The sequence below is a fragment of the Megascapheus bottae genome, chromosome 17, assembly GCF_031878675.1.
Source record: "Megascapheus bottae isolate mThoBot1 chromosome 17, mThoBot2.hap1, whole genome shotgun sequence".
In the NCBI taxonomy this organism is placed as follows: domain Eukaryota; kingdom Metazoa; phylum Chordata; class Mammalia; order Rodentia; family Geomyidae; genus Megascapheus; species Megascapheus bottae.
In genome coordinates this window covers 44,200,205-44,225,022 of record NC_143525.1, presented here as the reverse complement: position 1 = coordinate 44,225,022, position 24,818 = coordinate 44,200,205, and the positions used below count along the sequence as shown (strand labels likewise).

General features: G+C 36.5%; 1 protein-coding gene and 1 non-coding gene across 18 annotated transcripts in view; one reads left to right on the top strand and one right to left on the bottom strand.

Annotated features, from left to right (window-relative positions):
- The window catches only part of Bcas3 (BCAS3 microtubule associated cell migration factor), a 481,230-nt gene that overhangs the window by 90,109 nt on the left and 366,303 nt on the right, over positions 1–24,818 (top strand). For all 17 annotated transcript variants that reach the window (XM_090351166.1, XM_090351162.1, XM_090351164.1 and 14 more), the window contains 4 exons: positions 761–837; positions 5,949–6,032; positions 14,914–15,084; positions 22,117–22,210. In XM_090351166.1, the coding sequence (XP_090207292.1) occupies positions 761–837; positions 5,949–6,032; positions 14,914–15,084; positions 22,117–22,210 (426 nt within the window). The remainder of the gene's footprint in view (positions 1–760; positions 838–5,948; positions 6,033–14,913; positions 15,085–22,116; positions 22,211–24,818) is intronic.
- On the bottom strand, positions 24,420–24,546 carry LOC150051969 (small nucleolar RNA SNORA40). The gene has a single exon (XR_016538501.1). It is a non-coding gene; the product is annotated as a small nucleolar RNA SNORA40 (small nucleolar RNA).

Here is a 24,818-nt window from a genome sequence, read left to right as displayed (position 1 = left end):
CTCTAAGAGTAGTGTAAATACATTAGTGGTCTCAGAAGCTGTCTATTGAGGAGCCCCCCGACCTCTTTTTTTTTTTTTTTTGGTGAGTCATGGGGCCTGAGTGTTGTCCCTGAGCTCTTCAGCCCAAGGCTACTGCCCTACCCCTTGAGCCCCATTTCCTGATTTTTAGTGGTTAATTGGACATAAGATTTTCACGGTCTTTAGTGCCAGGCCTGGCTTTGAACTGTGATTCTCATATCTCAGCCTCCTGAGTAGCTAGGATTATAGGCGTGAGCCACCGTGACTGGCTTGTTGAGACTTTTGCCCATTCCTTATCCTCATTGGCTTACACCTTAGGGCGACTCTTCCTTTAGTCACCACTGCAGCCTCCATTCTTCTGTCTGTTAATGTATAGATATAATTCATCTTTTGCCCTTCACTTTCTGAATTTATAGGCTCTCTTTTTCTTCTCAAGATTCCTCTTTGATTTATGACCTTCAGACTTAGGAATTTGAAGTCATTCCTCTTCATTTTCTTCTTGAGATACATCTGATTACTGGAATAAGTGATTCCTAGTTCTTCGGAAACTTGTTTCTTTAGTGAAGCAGATTTAGAACCAAAAGGAAGAAAAATGTACCTCATTCAACTATTGAAATGGTAACTGCAGTTCAGGGAATTTTATGAGACTTGGAAAAATATAAGCATTTGATTTTCCTGTTTTTGTCAAGCTATGATGTAAGTTATTAAGAAATTTCTGAATATTTTTGTTTAAAAATTGTAGGTTGTTATCCTTGTCCTGGTCCAAACATGAATCCTGTTGCTCTTGGGAGTCGTTGGCTTGCTTATGCTGAAAACAAGGTAAGCCATGATGCATGATTGTGTTAGGTGGAATGAAGCCAGTGTTTAGGTTTCTCCACAGTATTTTATGTGTATGTTCTGTTGTTGTCAATAACCTTCTGTCATACAAACTCAGATGTGGTCTTTTTTTTTTTTGCCATCCAGTTGATTTACCAAGGTCTTCATAGTAGCAGAAGACTTATTTATACTTTTAGACATTTTATGTATATTACAGGGCCTAAGCATAAATTTGGATTGTACTTAAGGCTTTTAGCATTCAATATATGAATGTAGAATGAAATCCAAAAAATACTGCAGACTTTAAAGGTTAGTATTTTCATTGGTTGCATAGTTATTGTGTCTTAGGAGTATTATAGAATAATATGGAATCATTTTTGACCAAATCTAGATGTGGTAAGTAAAGGAAATATTTAGCAAAGCCACAGAACTAATAAGTTGCCTGTGGAATGTGCAGAAATCAAGCAACTTATAGTGAAAATAATTTTTTAGGTGAATTTCTTGATTCCTTATCCCAAAGTTTGTCTGTGAATATTAAGATACTTTGTGTTTAACTGAAAGCTCTATTATATTTCATTTAATTTCTGCTTTTAATTTTACCATGTGTATAGAGAGATATAATAAAATAGCCCTTTTTAAATGACTATTTTCAAACACGGCAGAGGAACTATATTAGTTAGCATTCAAAACAATTTCTGAATGAGCTACATTGTCAGTTCCTGTGCTTTTAGATTTTTGGGAGGAGTATAGAATTGTAATATTGAATTAAATTTTAGAATGAGCTTCTTTTGTAATAGTGCTTTTTTTTTGTGGTGCCAGGCAACTTGCACATGTTAGATAAGCACTACCACTGAGCTATATTTTCATCTGAAAATATTCTTTGTAAAATCATAAGCAGGAAGCCACATATCTTGATGAGATTTACTTTTTTGGTTTCTCGCTCACTTAATAGCTTACATTAGTTGTACAGTGGGGATTTCAAGTTGTTACTTTTCTACACCAGTTCTTCTTTTTAAGTATACTTTTAACTTGGAAGAGTAATTTTGATAGAAATAGCACAAAGCTTTTTCTTCTGTGTTATTTCAGGATGATCCTCAATAATTTTCAGTCACTTTACTGTTGATAAAACACTTTATTGTTCATCTTTAATCTGCCATTCCTCAGATCATGATTTTTATCCCTTCCTGTCTCTCTTCCTCCCTCTCTCTTTCTTCTTTCTCTCTCCCTCCATCTCCCTCTGTCCCTCTCTTCTTCTTCTTCCCTCCCTCCTTCCCTCTGCCTGCCTGCCTTCATGCCTTCTTCCCTAAAATTTTATTTTCATTTCTCTCTCCTTCACCCCTACCCCCCCCTCATTTGAACTCAGGACCCTGGTGCAATCCCTGAGTTGTTGTGCTCAAGGCTAGAGCTCTACCACTTGAGCCATAGCTCTACTCTGGCCTTTTTTATTTTTTTTTGCCAGTCCTGGGCTTGAGCTCAGGGCCTGAGCACTGTCCTTGGACTTTCTCAAGGCTAGAGCTCTACCACTTGAGCCTCAGCACCACTTCCGGCTTTTTTCTATGTATGTGGTACCGAGGAATCGAACCCGGGTATTCATGCATGATAAGCAAGCACTTTGACCACTAGGCCAAACTCCCGGTCCCTATTCTGGCTTTTTTTTTTCTTTTGGTAGCTAACTAGAGATAAAAATCCCATGGATTTTTCTGCCCCAGCTGACTTTGAACCACGATTCTCAGATCTCAGCCTCCTGAATAAGGGTTATAGGTATGAGCCACTGAAGCCCTTTTGATATGTCTTGATCATTCTCCTTATCCTTCTGACATAGCCTGGGCAAGTGAACCATGTCTCCAGTCCCATGTTGCTTAATTTTGAAATAAGTTCCTGCATAGACCATCACCGTCAGATGGACTTCTGCTCCTACATTGTTTTCTGTTGTGGCTAGGATGGCATAAGTACACTACTGTGCCTAGCTTTTTTTGTTGTTTTGTTTTTTTTTGGTTGATTGTGGGGCTTGAACCTCTGGGTCTGGGCGCTGTCTCTAGCTCTTCAATTTAAGATTACCACTCTACCACGTAGTACTGCTTCCTGTTTTCTGGTGGTTTTTATTGGAGATAAGATTCTCAGAATTTGTGCCTGGACTGGCTTTGAACCACATCCTCAGATCTTGGCCTCCTGAGTAGCTAGAACAGGCTTGAGCCACCAGTGCCCGACTTTGTGCCTAGCTGTTTTGATTGAGAAAGAGTCTTGTGCTTTTCTGCTAGGACTAGTTTGGAACTTTAATCCTCCCCATTTCATCCTCCAGGCTCACAAATTTTGTGCTTGCATTCTCAGAAGGAATCTTCTTGATCTCAGTGTCTGGAGTAGTTAGCAGACAGGAGCTGATGGTGTTGGCTTTTAATGAGTTTTCCTCCCTCCCTCCCTCCCTCCCTCCCTCCCTCCCTCCCTCCCTCCCTCCCTCCCTCCCTCCCTCCCTCCCTCCTTCTTCTTCTCTCTCTCTCTCTCTCTCTCTCTCTCTCTCTCTCTCTCTCTCTCTCTCTCTCTCTCTCTTTCTCTTTCTTTCTTTTCTTTTTTGATTGTGGGACTTGAACTCTGGGCCTGAGTGTCATCCCTGAGCTCTTCAGCTAATGGCTAGTGCTCTACCACTTGAGCCACAGTGCCACTAGCGGATTTCTGGTGGTTAATTGGAGATAAGTGTCTCACAGACTTTTTAGTGCCCAGACTTTGGACCCCAATCCTCAGTCTCCTGAGTAGCCACCATTGCCCGGCTTTTGAATGAGCTTTTTTTGAGTCTGATGTGATCTTCATTCCTTCCTTTCTTCAGAGTTTTATTTGATATATATTTGGCTATATTTCCTTATGTATTTGTTTTATTTTATTTTTAAATTTTTTAATTGTAATTAATAGAAGGGTTACATTATATTCGCCAGATAGAAGGTGCATTATTTCACTAACATTGGTACCCCTTCTCATATTTTTGTTTCCATTTCCCTCCCCCCTTTATGTTTTATTTTTATGTACATATATGTTACATGTTTTCTTGCATTTCATGTAAGATTACATTGAGGTATAGGGAATGTTGCCTAGTAATAGAGTGCTTGCCTAGCATGCATGAAGCCCTGGATTCAATTCCTCACTACCACATACACAGAAAAAGGTGGTTCAAGTGGTAGAGTGCTAGCCTTGAGGACAGTGCCCCGGCCCTAAGTTCAAGCCCCAGGACTGGCAAAAAAGAAAAAAAGAAAAAATATTACATTGCTTTCTTTGCTTAACAATATTCCCTGGAAATTAGTCAATTTGATTTAGAGTTTTGCACTTGAGAGAATTTCTTTTTACCTTAAATTTTGTGGATATAATTTCGGCATGAGTCTGTATGTCCAACCAAATTTTCATGTACAAATTCTAACTCATTTGTAGTCAAAGAGTGTTGCTTACTTTCTCCTATTTGTCTTTGACTGTTCTTCCTGCCTACAGAGGGGAATAGCGATAACCTTTCCAGTATTCCTTCCTTTGCTTGTGCAGCAGGAGGCAGCAGAGGGATAATCTTCATAATCTCTTGAGTGTGTATTTGTGGATGAATGGAGAAGTGACAGCTTCTTTTTATTAGCAAAGATAATCACTTTCCAAATCCATGTTTTACTCTATGTGAAACCACAGATGCCTAACAGTTACCTAGAAGTGAAGTCTGTTCAATGTGCAATGCAGAAATCACCTAGATACAACTTCATGACAGACTTTTAAATGTGTTTTATTCCATTATTTTAATATTGCTTTGAGGAACTTCTTCAGAAACAATGGGACTGAGGGAGAAATTTGAGTTAATAAAGAGATTACCACTGGGAATGTAGCTCTGTGGTAGCATACAGGGTCCTGGCTATGATTCTTGGCATCTCAGGAAAAGGTACAAGCAGATAACCTGTCATCACTATTATATGTCTTCACCAAAGGACTCAGTTATATGAAGACGCAGGTTATATGAAGCACTTTTCGATGCAGATTTTTTGGCAGTTGCAGAAGTTTAAGAAAACTTACGTTAGCCGGGCATGGTGGCTCACCCCTGTAATCCTAGCTACTCGGGAGGCTGAGATCTGAGGATCAAGGTTCAAAGCCAGCCTGAGCACAAAAGGACCTGAGACTCTTATCTCCAATTAACCTCTAGAAAATAGGAAGTGGGGCTTGGCTCAGGGTAGGGCGGTAGCCTTGAGGTGAAGAGCTCAGGGATAGTGCCCAGGCTGAGTTCAAGCCCCATGACCCACAAAACCAAACAAACAAATTTATGTTACAATGTGCTCTGTTCTAACATTATATTATTGACATTTGATTAAAAATTATTAGCATAAATTTATTATAGTATTTATAACTTGCATATGATATAGCTTCCTCAAACCTATCTAATTTGTGTTGTTTCACTGTTTAATATACAAATACTGATAATAATACTTTGTTGTGAAATATGGTGAGTGGAGTCCCAGTGAAGAACCTAATCCTGATTTATTGCTTGGAATGTGAGAATTGTGTACATCAAAATAATTATTCACAAATGACAGTTGACAAGCTTGATTGTTAATGTCAGGCACAAATAAGAGTATTTCTTTTACTTTCTGATGGTAAGCTCTCTAAAATAGATAGTGCATGTATCATAGTTGATTTATACGTAATTTGTGCCATTTTTCTAGTGATAAAATTGAAAAATACAATATTACAAAACCTTTTGTCTTTTTGGTTTTCTTTTATAATCTTTGTAGTATAATTAAGAGGAGAAAACATCCAATTTGCTAGCATGTCAAATATTTAACATTATGTGTTAATTATATTTTACAAATTTATTTTTATAATGGCTGCCAGACCCCAAATCCTCGTTTCAGGGTTTATAAATTCTTAAATACCATTCATCTGCTAATTAAAACTGTAGTTGAGCATGAAACTGCCTGAGTGGCACCAGTGGATTATAAAAAGGAGTAAAAATGTCTCAGTTGGGCTTTTAGTTGTTTTGTCTGAAATAGATGATGCAAACATTCCCCCCCAGCCTCATTATTATGTACCATAAATAAGTACTGTCAAATAGTACGTAGAGCTAAACAGTTGATAGAAAATGATTCTGGATTTCTTTTTACCCTTAGTTAATTCGGTGTCATCAGTCTCGTGGTGGAGCCTGCGGAGACAACATTCAGTCTTACACGGCCACAGTCATTAGTGCTGCCAAGGTGAGTACCTCAGTGCTGTCGGGGAGATGTGATTAGGCCATGTCACTATCAGGATTCCCCCTCGCCCCCAGAATTGTATTACATGTTTTCATTCACAAATGTGGAATAAACCTAAGATTTACAAAGGAATATTTTGCTTTCCTGTGAGTTAGTGATTCAGTGATTTGTAATTTAATAATTCAGGGTTAAACTTTTTTCTACTGAAATGATTTTAGGGTTCCTACTTACTCATTTAAAAATAAGTCAAGAGCTGGGAGTTTGGCCTAGTGGTTAAAGTGCTTGCTTAGCATGCCCGAAGATCCGGGTTCAATTCCTTGGTACCACATACATACAAAAAAGCCGGAAGTGGTGCTGAGGCTCAAGTGGTAGAGCTCTAGCCTTGAGAAAGTCCAAGCACAGTGCTCAGGCCCTGAGCTCAAACCCAGGACTGGCAAAAAAAAAAAAAAAAAAAAAAAGTCAATTGGGTTAAGACTTGGTAAGTAGTTTCTTTTTCTGTTAATTCATAATTTTACCTATGCTGGGATCGTTAAGCATCTTTGAATATTACTGAGTCTTCTTGACATCAAAAATTCCTCATGAAGACTTAAGTTAATCCCCTGGCACATTCATAGATTCTTTCATATCAAGGGACTAAACATTCATGTTTGTCAAGTGAGTTCTTTTTTGTGTGTGTGAGGGTTAATTTTGATGATGCCTGGTAAACTTGATGCTGATTATAAGGTATTCTTATAACCACTATCCTTTTGAATTGTGAAGTATACAACAAAACAATTCTAATAATAGGGATGACAGAGAGAATCTACATGACAGCATGTAATAGAAAGCACAACTATTCAAAAGAGAACAACAGTTTAAAGTAAACCACAGGGAGGGAATCAAAGGTCACACTGTTTTATGTTAAACAAATACAAAAATACTTCCAGACTGATCACAAATGCTTACATGATGTGCTCTTCATAAATTCTTACATGATGTGCTTTAGAATGTGTCCCTTGGTCTGATGAGAGAAACATTACTATTTTTTGCTCAAAAAGGAAATAATGACTAAGTTTTTGCCTGTTGCAGTGTATATTTATAATTCAGAAATCTTTATAAAGAATGCCAGATTTTCTCCATTGTGTATGGAGAAGTAATGATGGTTATTTCAACAGAAAATTGTCTAAGACAGTAATTAGGCAGAATCTTCAGTGTTATTCTGGTTGTCTGTATCATGTAACAATGAGACCTATGTCTCTTGTGTTAGACTCTTTAGACTTATCTCACATACTTGTACTAGCATAATTCCTTGTTACTATTTTGAGTAAAGTTCACTTATTGAATGGAATATAACCCATTCAGCTTTCATTTGCTGTTAGTATGTATCTCATGCTTCTATAAAAGAAGAGACTGGCTTCTGTGGGCATGCTGGAATGAGGCTAGATTTAATATAATTTGAAAACAACAAATCTGAACTGACTTTGCCACACCTCGAGATTAGTAATTGTAAAGCATGTACTTGAATCGTTTTCTTTATGTTTTGAGAAATTATGTTGTAATAACGTCTTAAGTCAGTCAGTTTTTCAGTAGGCCTGGTCACCATTGGAGTAATTACACTACATTTGGCAGTATGGATTTGTATATGTGTATTGATGTTTAATTTTTTTTTGTTGTTTGCCAGTACCAGGGCTTGAACTCAGGGCCTGAGTACTGTCCTTGGGCTTTGTCAATACTAGTGTTTTAACACTTGAGCCACAGCATCACTTCTGACTTTCTACTATATGGGTACTATGAACCCAGGTCTTCGTGCATGCTAGGCAAGCACTCTACCATTAGGCTGAACTCCTGGCCCCTGATGTTTAATTTTTTTTTTTTATGAACACTTTCAGTTGAGTTTTATGTTGTATCTTGATGTGATAATTTATAATATCATTTACTCAAATGTCATTAGATATATTTTGTTTACATAGTATCTGTTTATATTAAAATCAGATCTGAGAAGATGAGTATTTTGAAATTTCCTTTGAATTATTGATAAGTTATTTTATTTAGATTGTTACCAAACATAGAGTAACACTTCATAGTACTTCTTCCTTACTTTCTTCCACAGTGTGATTTTTTTTTTGTCTGTTGTGAGACTTGAACTCTTAAGCCTGGGGGCTATCCCTGAGCTCTTCAGCTCAAGGCTAGCACTCTACCACTTGAGCCACAGCACCACTTCCCATTTTCTGGTAGTTAATTGGAGATAAGAGTCTAATGGACTTTAATGCCCTGGCTGGCTTTGAACCTTGATGCTCAGATCTCAGCCTCCTGAGTAGCTAGGATTACAGGCATGAGCCACTGGTGCCCAACTTTTTTTTTTAATGTAGAAAGAATTGGAAAGTTAAAATGATTTTTGTCCTTCAAATAGTAATTTTTCTTGATAAGGTGTTGGATATTACTTTTTTGTCTTTCTTTTTTTTTTTTTTCCAGTCCTGGGGCTTGAACTCAGGGCTTGAGCACTGTCCTTGGGCTTTTTCCTTAAGATTAGCACTCTGCCACTTGAGCCATATTTCTGGCTTTTTCTATGTATATGTGGTACCGATGAATCAAACCCGGGTCTTCATGCATGCTAGACAAGCACTCTACCACTAGACCAAACTCATGGTCCCCTGGATATTACTTTTTAAAATGAAATTGGCTCTGGAGGAATAAAATTTTTCATTTTTAATGGCAATTACATGAAAATATTTTAATTTCTATTATAATGATTTCTCTATTACATGTTATACTCTTACTAGTGTGAAAATTCATTCTGTATAGTCACTATATTTGTTTCTGTTTCTAGGGATATAAAATTTACCTTAAAAACAAGTCTTGCAAAGATATCTTTAGCCCTGGCAACCTTTCTAGAGAATTCTATTCAGAATTTAAGAACAAAAAAAATAATGAGCCAGGCATGGTGGTGGTTCACAGCTGTAATCCCAGATGCATTGATGGTGTAGGTGGGAGGATTGCTTAAGCTTGCAAGTTTATAGTCCAGTCAAGGAAATATAGCCATACTGTATTATCAATCAAAAAATGAAACTTTAGAAATGTTGTAAGTAAATAATCATCCAGAGAATAAGAAGATAAGAGATACCTAATATTGTTTTATAATACCAAATTACTGTGTTATAAAACTTGATGAGAAATTATGAAAAACAAGCCAGGTGCTGGTTGTAATTGTAGCTACTTTAGGAGACTGAGATCTGAGGATCGAGGTTTGAAGCCAGCCAGGGTGGAAGGTCAATGAAACTCGTTATCTTTAGTTAAACACAGAAGTAGCACTGTGGCTCAAGTGGTAGAATGCTAGCCTTAAGCAAAAGTAACTCGGGGATGGTGACCAGGCCCAATGTTCAAGCCCCACAACTGGCAAAAAAATTATGAAAAATGAAGCTTGAGCTCATTATTCTTTGTGAGTATAGGTCGGCTGTATAAAATTTGAATTAGCAGGGACCCGGAGTTTGACCTAGTGGTAGAATGCTTGCCTAGCAGGCACGAAGACCCGGGTTTGATTCCTCAGTACCATATACAAAGAAAAAGCCGGAAGTGGTGCTGTGGTTCAAGTGGTAGAGCTCTAGCCTTGAGAAAGTCCAAGGACAGTGCTCAGGTCCTGAGTTCAAGCCTCAAGACTGGCAAAAAAAAAATGGAATTAGCATACAAATTAAGTAATACACAGGAAATACAAATTTTCAAATTCAATGAGGAATCATTCCACAATATAGGGCTGTTAGCTCTGATTTATGAAACAGTAAATTCGCCTTACAATACTTTAATAAAAACAATAAACTATATATATAATATTATATCCTGAATGAGTGTGATTTGCCAGCAGGAAAAATTCATAAGCAGGTAAGTAACATGTTGGATAAAGTCAAACTAAATTGACAAGGCCTTTCGGCAAATAGGCATTGTTTCTTGCTCTCTGGCTATGTTGTAGGCACAATAAACCTGGTTGTAATGTATTTGTACCAGAGTACCATTGTCTTCTGATAGCACCAGTGTCTTTGGATTCCTTTGGGATCTATTGTTTTGTCATTTGTTGTTTCTGGAGGTTCTCATTTATGTTGTATTGATTCCTTGTTTACCAGAATGTACTTCAAAATTTTATAACCAATTCTGAATTTGGGACTTTCCCCCCTCCATAGATTTGAAATATCTGCGCATCCTCTCTTGCGTACCTGGGTCAGGCTTACTCTTTCTGTTTTTTTATGTACTAACCCAAAGAATATAATTTTATTTTGTAATAAAACATGGAAAGTGTGTTTTTAAAAACTATGTGATATGTATTAAGAAAAATTTCTTATATTAAACTAAATTCATATTTCATTGTTAAAAGACTTGCTCTTTTTCTTGTATCTTCCTCTGAGGCCTTGTAAAGTTTACCTACTTTGTTTCATGAAAGAATTAAATATTTAATTCTTAATTTATTCAGAAGTACAGGGGTTTGAGCTTGGCCTTGATATATAGGTGCTTTATCACTTGAGTCACACCTCCAGTTCTTTATGCTTTAGTTATGTTTAGGGTATGGTCTCATAACTTTTTGTCTGGGCTGCTTGGGACTTTGGTTCCTGTACTTAGGCTCTTTTTACTGGAGTTATAGGATGTCATGCCTGGCTTTTTGTTCATAGGGGAAATGGGCTGGTCTTCAGGCTAGCCTTGAAAGATGATAATCTTGAGTATCTAGGATTATATGCCATATATCAGCCCTAGTTTTCTTTTTTTTTAAACCAGTCTTGGGGCTTGAGGGCCTGAGCACTGTCCTGGGCTTTCTCAAGGCTAAAGCTATACCACTGGAGCCACAGTACCACTTCCAGCTTTTTCTATGTAGGTAGTACTGAGGAATCGAACCCAAGTCTTCATGCATGGTAGGCAAACATTCTACCACTAGGCCAAACTCGTGATCCTCAGCACTAGTTTTGATTTTCCATCTTATGCAACTTCAAAGTTGACATATTTTTTACATTTTTATTTATATTTCCAAGTAATACTTAATGTCCATGCTTTTAGAGGTTTTTCTTTCTTTTGTTATGACTCTCCTTTGAAAGTATGAAGTGCATGGAAAAATGTAATATTGAAATTTTTCAAATGAGAATATTTGCTACATTTGTTAAATTTTGCTCTATATTTTGTAGTTCCCTCATAACATGGTCAGTTGATCTAATCAAAGGCCTCTGTTTTTTTCTTGCTATTGGATAATTTCTTAATGACAGTTAACAGTTTCAAGGGGAGCAACACCATTAGGGCTAATCAATAGAGAGAACAACTGATCCTGCCCCAGAAAGGTTAGAGATGACTACTGATAGAACATACAACAAGTTCATTTGAATTATAGCTCATCATAGATTTTCTTACACTTGTTAAAACCTAATGCTTGCTCTCCTGGAGCTTTTGTCTTGTTCTGTAAATACTTTAGTAAAGATTCATTAGGGAAGTAATGAACTTTTAAGCATAGAATTTGATTGTGAGGATGCTCACTGGTACTCTTCATCTCCATTTGATGGCTTGATCTTGCATCTGTGTTTACTCTTCTTCATTTTTTTTTTTTTGGTGTAGATTTGAGGAAGTTGCCAGGTATGGACATACAGTAGTAGCTACCCAGATCAAGTAGAAAGAAATTATGATGAGGCAAGTTAGATTTCCAAAAATGGTTATGTGAGAAATGTTAAATTATGACGTATTCTGGAAAGAGCTCAATTCCAAAGAAAACAAATTTATTCAGAAAGTAAAGATCTCTAGTAATGCAGAAAACTTTCTACATACTTGCTTATCCTTCTCTCATGGCTAGTAGTTAAATTAGTGAAGACAAATTGTGCTTTTTGTAATATATAAGTTGCAATCCATTTGGTGACTATTAAGTTTGAAGCTCAGATTCTTGTTTGCCATTAAGATGAATCTGTCAACAGTTATGTTTTTTCCTAAGAAATAATAAGAAATTACTATGCAATATGATGACTATTAAATAAATGTTTTCATTTCTTTTATTTCCTAATGTGAACCTTTACTGTTACCTTGTAGTTTGCTTTAGTACATTACTTCCCAGTTTTTATGCATTTTGGATTTTTTAAGATTTATTTCTATTTATTGGTATAATTGATGAACACAAATAGGCTTAGGGAAGTTGTAGATTATATACAACTGAAGACTTTAAAAGTAAATGGCATTCCTTTGATAAAGACGTATCTACTGCTACTTCTAAGTGGGAGTATTTCCATTAGCATTAATGGAGTGAAGTCAGTATGTCAGCTGAGCTATCTCAGAGGTTAATCAGGCTTCCTGGCCAGCTCTTGACATCAATACTCTGGCGCCTGATTCTCTTGGTCCTTCAGAGGTTTATGTGACAACACTCTTACAGACTTTGCGTAAGTCATTTCTTGTGAATTATTGAAACAAATGTTTGGCTGCTAATTGAGGAACACTAATGTGTTTTATAATCACTGCAATTTGAGTTCTTAGCACTAAACAAAACATTTACAATTGATTTGTGGTTTTTGTCTTGGTTTCAGCCTGCTGTGAGTTATATCTTTTTGCTTGAATGCAGCAGGTAGTTTGTACTCATGAACTGTGAGAGCACATATAGTACTAGTAATAGATTCTGAGACAAAATATGATTGGGTAGTGATTAAAAACCAAGTTGTGAAGACAGGCCTACTTTTGAATTCTGGTTTGTCATTGGTTAGCTATTTAGGCTGCCATTTTACTAAATTTTTCAAGCTTCACTTTTCTGTGTCAGTGATGAAATCTGTAGAGGTCATTGTCCCAGAAGGGTTACCATTTCGTAAGTCATATAATGAATACATTATTGTATTTTGGACACTGCCATCCCTTCTGTTGCTTTCTCCCAGTTTCTCCCTCTCATCCCTTTAAATGGCAGTTCATTTTCTACATATTTTTTACTGGATATCATGATTAATGTTATTTGTTTTTAATGAAAAATTTCATTGGGAACTTATTTTCCTTTTTACAACTTTACATAATTGTGTGTATTCTTTTTTTTCTCATCTTATTGTCGAGGTAATGTATAGAGGGGTTACAGTTACACTAGTCAGGTAGTAGGTACATTACTTCTCACACATTCATACCCCTTCTCATGTTTTTGTCCCCCTTTCCCTCTCCCCACCCCTTCCCAATCATCTTGTTTTCCCACTTCCCTTCCCTATTTCAAATAAACAAATAAACGTATATATAGTATACAGGTAACAAAGTCAGATACAGTACCCACATGAGATTCACGATAACAGGGAAGAGAAAAGAAATAACTTCACATAGTACATTAAGAGCACCAATCACAAAGATAAGCAATTGTATGTATCCTAAATACACTGTACGTATTCTAAATACACTGCTTTGTGTGTGATTTATATATTAAATCTAAAATAACTGCTTATGTAATTTATATTTAACAATTTAGCTATATCATATGCAAAATAGATGAGAATGTTTTCCTCATAATTATTTTAGAAGAGTGACCTTATTGAATACTAATTTGAAATACTTTATTTCAAATATTCCTCACAACATGAGAATTATAAAAGTGTGCATATATTATTTAATAGGAACAATTGAAGATGTCTGTAATCTAGGCTAAGACTCATCTTCAAAGATTTGTTATTATTCAGCACTCTCTCTGTTTCAGCTCATTTACTTTTGATGAAAAACAACAATGGGGCCAGGATTGTGGCCTAGTGGTAGACTGCTTGCCTTGCATGCACGAAGACTTAAGTTTGATTCCTCCGTACCGCATACACAGAAAAAGCCAGAAGTGGCACTGTGGCTCTAGTGGTAGAGTGCTAGCCTTGAGGAATACCCAAGGCTAGTGCTCAGGCCCTGAGTCCAAGCCCCAGGACTGGCAAAACAAAAAACAAAAAACAAACCAAACCAAAAAACAAAACCATATTGCATTAAAAACATTTTCATTCACACATATCACTGCTGTCAGGTAAGTTGAATAAATGAAAGAGTACATATAAATTACTTTATATGCTTTGAATGACTTGAATTAAATGTTATCACAAAAGATCCTTATCTCTTAATTGAAATAGTATATTAAAAGCATGCTATGTAGAGTCATTTTCTTTTACTAGATTGAAGAGAACCCTTTTAGATAATTTTATAATTCCGTTAGTAATTTGAAAGACTGAAGATTGTGTACAGTATTTTATAACAGGATCCTATGAATTTTAGAATTGTAGTCATTTGTCTCATAAGTATTCTTTCTATGTCTCTATCTTTATCATACTAGAAAATAGACATAAAATTAGATTTCTATTTCAAAAACAACCCTTGAATACTAAATTTCTACTCAAGTTATATATTTTAAAGGTATATATATTAAAGAGAGGGAATATATTAAATATTTTTATAACAATATAATTTTAGGGCCAGGGAGCATGCCCTAGTGGTAGAGTGCTTACCTAGTATGCAAGAAGCCCTGAGTTTGATTCATTAGTACTGGAAGTGGTGCTGTGACTCAAGTGGTGCTGTGACTCAAATGGTAGACTGCTAGCCTTGAGGAAGCCCAAGGACAGTGCCCAGCCCTGAGAGTTCAAGTCCTGGGATTGGCAAAACAAAAAAATACATATATGTATATGAATAGCTTTTTAAACTGTAATTGTAATAACTTAATTATGGGTATTTTTGTATAATCCTGACTTTAGTGTTTTTTAAATTATGTTCCCCTGAATAAGTACTGATTTATTAACTAAATTTCAAGATCTTTTTGAAAGGTACAGCTACTATTTGGGACAATTTATTCTTACATGATATTGAAAGAAAATAAGGAATTTAAAAATAAATTAACAGCATGCATATTTCTATGCATTATGAAATGCTTGAGACTGTATGTGTTTACTTGAAGTTGTTCATTTTACCTTTCATTGTATAGACATTGAAAAGTGGCCTGACAATGGTTGGGAAAGTTGTGACACAGCTGACAGGCACACAGCCTTCAGGTGTGACAGAAGATGATGTTACCATCCATAGTAATTCAAGACGGAGTCCTCTGGTGCCAGGCATCATTACCGTTATTGACACCGAAACTGTTAGAGAAGGCCAGGTAAGAACATGAAGAGGCTGTACTATTTGCAGATTGTGCTAAGATCAAGAGTAGATGGGATTTGAGTGGATTAATAATTTAGAATTTTCGAAACTGGAATTATTTTAGGTCTTATTTTTAAGGTAAAACTAACATGTTAAGCCTATTATTATTACGATACTTTTATTATTTTAACGTTTGGTGATATTGGTGATTCTGGGCTTTGTGAAGTCCATTTTTGCTTTTGTTTTTTCCTTCTGATACTGGTGTTTTGAACTTGTGGCCGTATACTGTGCTGCCCCCTTGTTGCTCAGAACTAGTTTCTGTCACTTGAGCTCTACCTTCAGCTATGATTTATCACTTATATTATCACTTTATAATTCTACTTTATCACTTTGTCCTATCACTTCAGCTGTACTTTTTGGTTAATTGGATATTAAAATATTTGTCTGGCTGGACTGCTTCAAATCTTGATCTCAGCCTCCTGACATGACGTGAGCCACTGGTGCTCAACACATTTCTTTTTAAATATAAGAAATAATGTATGAAAATTTAAGATAACATAACATCTGAAAATAGAAATAGCTTGTTTTAAAATCCTGTGTCTTAAGGTAGTTTGTGTGTGTGTGCCAGTCCTGGGGCTTGAATTTAGGACCTGAATGCTGTCCCTGAAGTTTTGTGCTCCAGATTAGCACTACCACTAGAGCTACAGTTTCACTTCTGGCTTCTTTGGTAGTTAATTAGAGATGAGAGTCACACAGACTTTCCTGCCTGAGCTGGCTTCAAACTACAATCCCCAGATCCTAGCCTCCTGAATAGCTAGAATTATAGGTGTGAGCCACTGGTGCTCAGCAGCCATTTATGATTTTTATTTTGTTTTGTCTCTTGTGGGACTTGAACTCAGGGTTTGGACACTGTCTCTGAGCTTCTTTGTGACCAAGGCTAGTGCTCCACCACTTGAGCCACAGTGGCTTCTGTTTTGAGTCTCACAGGGACTTGTCTGCTCTACCTGTCTTTGAACTGCAATCCTCATATCTCAGCAACTTGAGTAGCTAGGATTACAGGCGTGGGCTACCAGTGTCTGGCAGTCATTCCTTTTTAAATGTAGGGTTAGAAACACTTTGAAGGGTGATTATAAACATGGGGAAATATTTTGTCCTTGCTTCTACGTCTTGTTGGTAAGTAGTTCAGACAAGAAGTCTCTTTTTCTCCTTTCTCTGTGAACTCAAACTTTAGTTTCTTTTGTATAATAGTTTTTAGTTTTCAAACATTTTTGAATGGTGATTCTTATTCTAATAGTTTATAATCATTTTTTATAATTGATTTAGTCCAAAATCAATTTCTAGGCTAGGATAGTATATTGATGAAATATATTTTTAACATAAAATGTATATCTGTTTTCAGGCAAAATGCTTAGAAAGTGTGTGAGTCTTTAAAGTATTACCTTTAATATTGCATGTTCTTTTAAGAGAGACTGTTCCCATTATATATGGGCCAACATCTTGATGAAATATTACATTTGGCAGCTACTCATATGTTGTTTCCTGTAGTAAGATCAAATGGCACTTAAAGCAAAAGTGGACCTTGCCACAATTAAAACAAAAAAAAATCTTTGAAATTCTGGGTTATTAAATATGGCTGATGTATTTTATTTAAAATGTAAGTAACAATACAATTTTCTTCCTCTTCCATCATAACTTTGTGGTTAACCAAATACATTATAGGCTTGAATTGTTCTTGTTTAATGAAGTGCTAGCAAATTTTCAGTGGACTGTAATGCCTCTCTCTCTGTGTGGGTGTGTGGTATGTATGTGTGTATATGTTACCTGATGCAGATTCGCAATACAGATGTTTTCTTTTAGAAGTGCAATTAAATATATAAACCATTATTATTTTAAGTGTTAATATAAATTTTTTCCATTTTGCTTTACTAATATTAATTCATCTACAAGGCCACCCACATTTATTAGGTAATAACAGCTCTCTTCAACATTGTCTAGAACAATAAATGTGTTGAAGATCTAACATTTGTTGACAGATTTGTGGTCAAATGAAAGAAGAAAATGTCATCTTAATATTTTAATTAAATTGAGGTGCAACTTGTATGCTAATTATAATAAATATAGGGAACTGGAAACCCAACATTAGGGTTCATGTTTTCAAATGTGCCTTACTTAGTTTTTTTCCCACAATTTTCATTTCCTTTTTATGAATTAAAAAATAAAGGAATTTACTTTTGGGGTAAAATAGTTTAAGTGGTATAGAACCTATCTAGCAAACTCAGGATTCCAAGTGAAAACCCTAGCAATTAAAAAAAAAAAGCTGGCCACTGGTGGCTCACCTGTAATCCTAGCTACTCAGGAGACTGAGATCTGAGAATCATGGTTCAGAGCCAGCCCAGGCAGGAAAGTCTGTGAGACTCTTTTTTTTTTTTTTGGTTGGTTGTGGGACTTGAACTCTGGGCCTGGGCACTGTCCCTGAGCTCTTTAGCTAAAGGCTACAGGCTACGGTCCTACCCTTTGAGCCACAGCACCATTTCCTATGAGACTCTTATCTCCAATTAACCACCAGAATACTGGAAGTGGCCCTGTGGCTCAAGGAGTAGAGCTATAGCCTTGAGCTGAAGAGCTCAGGGACAACACCCAGGACCAGAGTTTAAGTCCCATGACTGAAAAAAAAAGAAGCCACAGCAAAAAATAAAATCTCTAAAAATAATGAAATCTTGATCTGGGATGTGGCACAGGATAGTTCATCAAGAATAATGAAAAGGGGGCCTGGAGTTTAGCTTAGTGGTAGAGTGCTTGCCTAGCATGCACAAGGACCCGGGTTCAATTCCTTGGTACCACATACATAGAAAAAAGCCAGAAGTGGTGCTGAGGCTCAGGTGGTAGAGCTCTAGCTTTGAGAAAGTCCAAGGACAGTACTCAGGCCCTGAGTTCATGGCCCAGGACTGGCAAAAAACAAAACAAAAAAAGCAAAACAAAAGAATAATGAAAAGGAAGACAGGTAGGAAGACAGGAAGGAGGAAAGGAAGAAGGAAATTTATTGAGCCTGTTTATTCAGGATTCCTTAAGCCCCCCTAACACAAAAAGCATAATGTAATCCGTGTAAACAAAGGGTTGTTTGGTTTCTGTTTACACAGATTATAGATTGTTAAGTTGCAAAAAGTTTGTATATTTGTGATGTATAGACAACATTGAAAGTAAAAGATAAAAGACAGTTTTCAAAATGTTCAGCATGAAAATTTTTTTCTTCACACCTTTTTTGTTAGCTTCATGGGACATATGGGCTAGAAGATCACAGCCTGAGGCTGGCTTAAACAGAAAGACGGTGTCTGAAAAGTAAAGCAAAAACAACTAGGTTAGGCTCTTGCTTAACAAGTGGTGGTCATGAGTTCAAAATTCCAGTATACCCCTTGAAAAAAAGGCATTAAAGTTTTATTTTTCTGGGAGCCATAGTATCTTACCTATGCCATGGTTGAAATATCTAAAAGAATTCTATTTTTCAAAGTCATAAAATTTGAGCAGTGTAAATACTGTCCATTTCTCCTTTTTTTCTGAATTTGTTTTCGTTGTTGTTTTGTTTTTTTGTTTGGGCAGAAAAAGATATTTTCTGCAGTTAAGTCGTTCAATTAGACTACAGGTATAGATTATATTAAAAAGACTGCAGTAGTCATCATAAAGTTATCAAGTTTACCCTATTGCATTTGTGTTTAAGCTGGAATATTTTCATTTTCCATATGTCTTAGAAGCTAAAGATAACATGACATTGTCTTTTGCTATTTAAATCCACTGAGACTAGAATCAAGACATTTTCATGTTAACTGTGGACTGTGGCTCTCTATTACATCTGGTTTGCCATCTTTGTGTTGCTGTATTGATTACTTTGATTTTAGGGTGATGGGATCATTGTGTGGTAACTGCATTAAAGAGGAATGGATTTGATTGACTTTGCGTCCATTTTCATCTGTTACTTTCATGTTTTATTTAAAAGCATTTCTTGACTAAGTTAAGTGCTATGATTTGCCTTTTACATGTTTATGTAATTGAAGTTAGCAATGTGGCTAAATCTATAATAGAAGTGTACCCCAGAATGATTCCAAAATCCAGAGCTTTTTCTTGATCTATGAACAAATGTTATTTTAAATTTTTTTTTTTTTTTTTTTTTTTTTTTGCCAGTCCTGGGCTCAGGGCCTAAGCACTGTCCTTGGACTTTCCTCAAGGCTAGAACTCTACCTCTTGAGCCTCAGCACCATTTCTAACTTTTTTCTATGTATGTAGTACCATGAAATTGAACCCTGGTCTTCGTGCATGCTAGGCAAGCACTCCACCACTAGGCCAAACTCCTGGCCCTATTTTTAATAATTAGATTCATGAGATATTCTTTTGATGAAGGCTAATCTGCCATGTATTAATTAAATACTTTCTGTTGTTTAATATTGTCAAGTTGTTAATACACAGAGGCTCACTCTGCTCTCAGTAAGTGTTGAACATAATTCTCCTTAATAGGTGAATATTTTCATGTTTTAACCAATGTGATGATACAGTAAGAGAGTCCTTCTAGAAATATCTGGATATTTGAATTTGTGGGTTTTATAAATAGGAGAAACAAAGAAGCCAGTCCCAGTGGCTCCCATCTGTAATCCTAGCTACTCAGGAGGCTGAGATTTGAGGATCAAGGTTCAAAGCCAGCCTGGCACTAAAGAGCCTGTGACTCGATCTCCATTTAACCACTAGAAAACTGGAAGCCGTGCCCTAGCCCAAGGGGGGTAGGACAGTAGCCTTGAGCTGAAGAGCTCAGGGACAGTGCCCAGGCCCAGAGTTCAAGCCCATCAACCAACCAAAAAAACCAAAATAGTTTGAAGTTTTGCTATAAACGAATGTGTCTTTTTTTTTTATCTGATGGCTTCTGACTATTCATGCCAACCAATTGAAGTACTCAGTGCTAATTGCTATAAATAGGGAGTGGGGTTATTATATGTGAAAGAAATAGGACTTTTTATATTATGTGTTTGTTGCTAGTACTGAGCTTAAACTCAGAGTAGGGCACTCTTCTTTAGCTTTTTTACTCAAGGTTGGTGCTCTACCACTTGAGCCATACCTTTAACTTAGGACTTTTTGGTGAGTAATTGGAGGATAAAGTCTCAGGGACTTTTCTGCCTGGACTGGCTATAAATCATAATCTTCTGATCTCAGATCTCTTGAGTAATTAGGATTATAGTCTGAGCCACCAACTAATGCCTGGGTAGAAATACGATTTTTTTTTTTTTTTTTGTGGTTTGGTACTTGAACTCAGGGTCTGGGTGCTGTCCCTAAGTTCTTTTCCTCAAGGCTAATGCTCTACCACTTTGAGTCACAACCTCACTTCAAGTCTTTTTGTTTTATTTATTTTTTTGCCAGTCCTGGGACTTGAACTCTGAGCCTGGGCACTGACCTTGGGCATTGTCTCTCTCTCTCCCTCTTTCTCTTTCTCTCTCTTGCCAGCACTGGGGCTTGAACTTGGGGCCTGAGCATTGTCCTTGGGCTTTCTCAAGGCTAGAGCTCTTTCACTTGAGCCACAGCACCACTTCTGGCTTTTTCTGTATATGTGGTACTTTGTGCTGTGCATGCTAGGCAAGCACCCTACCATTAGGCCAAATTCCTGGCCCCATCCCTTCTGTCTCAAGGCTCGTTAGTGCTCTACCACTTGAGCCACAGCACCACTTCTGGCATTTTCTGTGTATGTGGTACTGAGGAATCAAACCGAGGGCTTCGTGCATGCTACTAGGTAAGCACTAGGCCTCACTCCTGACCCTCACTTCAAGTTTTTGAGTGTTTCATTGGAGATGAGTCTCAATACTTTTCTGGAGGGCATGGCTTAGAACCGTGTTTTAAGCTCTGTGTGTGTGTGTGTGTGTGTGTGTGTGTGTGTGTGTGTGTGTGTATTACTGTTTCATAAATCAATGCTGACAAACCTGTGTTGCGGAATGATTCCTCATTGAATTTGAAAAAATTGTATTTCCTGTGCATTGCTTAATTTGTATGCTAATTCAAATTTTATACAACAAACATATTCTCACAAATAATAACACCTCATGCTTCATTTTTCTTAATTTTTTGCCAGTCTTTGGACTTGAACTTTGGGCCTAGATGCTGTCCCTGATCCTCTTTGGGCTCAAGGCTAGTGCTCTACCACTTGTGCTGCAGTGTCACTTCCTGAAATATTTTATGTTGAAATAGAAAAGATTTATTTGTAAAATACAAGTAGAAAGTACCGTTTTTTCAAAAATTCCTTTAATTTCTCTAATCTATGAGGTGTACTTTGTGTGTGGGGGGAGGGTAGTGCAGTTTGAACTGGGCATTTGCTCTATCACTTGAGCTAGCCCTTTTTGTTGACTTTCATTTTCAGAAAGCATCTTGCTTTTTGTCTGTATCCAAGATCTGACTTCAGTCCTCCTATCTCTTTCTTTCTTATAACTGGGTTTTTGGGGATGACTCTTATTCCAGTCTTGTTCATTGAGATGGAGTCTTACTTATCCTTTGCTCCTTGTCTGGCACTGAAATATAATCCTCCTGATTATATAATCCTCCAGGATTATAGTTCTGGGCCACTGCATCCAACTCCATAGTTTGTACTTTTAAAATAAAAACTTTGATGGCAATATATTTTCCCCTATTCTCATGTTCTATTTATAATAATGGGCAAAATTATGTTAGCAGACTGAAACACAGAACTATGTTTCCTAACCTCAAAAAAAGTATTATCTTACGGCATTTTGTATAGAATTGCTAATGGTTTATTTTTTTCCTCTGTTACTCCAAACTGAAGGAATAGTTGTTATCTTTGTCATTTACAGTCAATTAAACAAGTTGCCTTTAGAGTTTATATGAGTGTTTGTTACTAAGAGTGTCTGTCTTGTCCTGTTAGCTGCAGTGAGAAATTATCACATTATACTGATGTAATAATCTTACAGTATTGTCAAAACATGTAACTATTGAGAAGAATGGAGCTATAGCTGGTGTTGTTTTCATGCTAATGGTGAGAAAATACTAACTCCTTTTTACTTTACTGAAGGTGCTGGTGAGTGAAGACTCTGACAGCAATGGCATTGTGGCCCACTTCCCTGCTCATGAGAAACCAGTGTGCTGTATGGCTTTTAATACAAGTGGTAAGTTGTTCTTTTTCCATTTATCTTGGTTTTCTAACCAAGTATTTTGGAAATTGAGAATATAAAATGTGGAATGTAATTCTTCTTCATTATCAGTATGTATGTAAGAAATGTTAAGCCAGATGTAATAGGCCACATCTGTAATCTCAGCATTTGGGCAGGCTGAGGCAGAAGGATCTTGTAGCCAGGACTACATAGTGAGACTCTGCTTACAAAAGCAACCCCTGCTCTCAAAAAAGTAATGTTAATTTACAAGTCAATTTTAAACCATCTGAAAACAGTAGCTTTCCTGTCAATAAAATGATTATTGAACAGATAACAGGTAAATTGTGTTGTTTTGGTACATTAATTTTTGTGTTATAATAATGGAAAATTACTCATTTCTAACCTAGAATATTAATGCTTGTGGTTTTGTATATAACCTAGCATTTTATTAGCTTATTTATGTTTATCTCTAGTTTTTGGTGATGTTCTGTTCTGCTTGTATTTAAGGAGTTTGATGAAACATATTATTATGGCAATACAAAGTGATTCAAACAGAAAAAGTAACTAAAAATACAGGAATGGATATAGGTGTCATCCACATACCATTATTTTAATTTAACTGCTGTGTGTGCCTATGCGTGCACTCAAGTCTCTATGTGTGTGGACACATGAAACATTTGGATTATACATGTATAATTTTTTATTTTTATTTTTATTTTGTTAGTCGTGGGGCTTGGACTCTGAGCCTGGGTGCTATCTCTGAGCTCTTCCCCTCAACACTACCGCCCGACCCCTTGAGCCACAGAGCTATCTGTGATTTTCTGGTGGTTAATTGGAGATAAGAGTCAGTCCCACAGACTTTAGTGCCTGGGCTGGCTTTGAACCGCAATCCTCAGGACTTGGCTTCCTGAGTATCTAGGATTATAGATGTGAGCCACTGGCACCCAGCCATGTATAACATTTTTCTAGGTCAATTATTCACATATTTCCTTAAAATAAAGAACCTTTTCTACATAACTAAATTTATATTTTCAGTTAGAAAAGTCATACTTTATATATCTTCAATGACATTCATAATTTAATACTTTACACAATAATTTTTAAGAAGTATTCTATAACTGTTATCAAACCAAGGTATGGAGCTTTAGTAGAAGAGAACCCCTGAGCTGAAATCCCTAAACTTCCAAAGAAATCCAATCAAAACAATAGCAATAGCCGTAACATGTTATTTCAGGTTTGCCCTTTACCCTGTAAATTTCTTTAAAAATTATTTTCTGTACCTTTCTTCTTTCTGCTTCCCTTTCCCAAGTGTTTGAATATTTCTGTGTTCACCATTTTATCTTGGTAATAGACAAATCATATAAAAGTCATGTCCTTGATTGTGAAATTATCTTTGAGGGAGGTGTTAATATAGTGATCAACAATTATGTACAGGTTAAAGTTTTCTTGTGGCGATGGATAAGTGTTTTATGGAATATTATTTTTACCTCAGTTTTGAAATGTACAAATGTAAACATATCTTACAGAAAATTGTTGGATGATGTCTTTTAAAAATTTATCATAGTTCCTTTAATCTTTTTTCTTTTTTTCTGGTCCTGGTGCTTGAACTCAGGACCAGGGCATTATCTCTAAGCTTCTGTGATCAAGGCTAGCCTTTTACTCCTGGAACTACAGCTCTGCTTAAACTTGGGATGTGCTCATCCTAGCAAAGGATGCCCTTATCAGACCCCAAACGTGAGCTATTGGACTTCAAAATGCATGTAAACCTAAGAATTTAACAGACACTGGAACAGCATAGGCCATAGCAGGCTATACTCAAGGCTTTTTTTTTCTTTGTAGTTAATTGGAGAAAAGAGGGTTGAGAGTTTGGCCTCATGGTAGAGTGCTTGCCTAACATGCACAAAGACTCAGCTTCTATTCCTTGGTACCACATACATAGAAAAAACCAGAAGTGGTGCTGTGGCTCAGAGTTTAGAACTCTAGCCTTGAGAAAAAGCCCAAGAACAATGCTCAGGCCCTGAGTTCAAGTCCCAGGATTGGCCAAAAAAAAAAAAATCTCACAGACTTTCCAGCTAAGGCTGAAGACCTTAGCCTCCTGAGCGGCTTTGATTACAGGGTGGAGCCAATGGCACCAACTTTTCTTTTCTTTTCTTTTACATCAACTTTATTCTCAGAGCCAACCTGTGAGTTAACAAACCCCTACATTGCCAACTGTTGAAGGAATCTTATTCCTTCTTACATGTGCCAAAAATCTCATATTCAGCCATAAGTTCTGGGTTGCAAAAGAAGATTTACTGTTTGTACCTGTCTGTAAGGCTTTGTTACAAATTAAAGACAGACAGACAGACACATACACACACACACACACACACACACACACACACACACACACACACACACACACACAAGTGCTCTTGCATTTTTAAGTACTAATGTTCTGTTAAGAAAAGTTCTTAATCAGGAGATAATATCTCTTCTGTATATCTTTACAGCAAAGGATAAGCAATTCTTCCTATTTCATTAGTTATCAATTGTCTTAGTAACCAATTTCTATAAAACCTTTAGTACTAGAAAATGAGTTATTTTAAATTTTACATTGTTTTAAAATGAAGAACAAAATGCT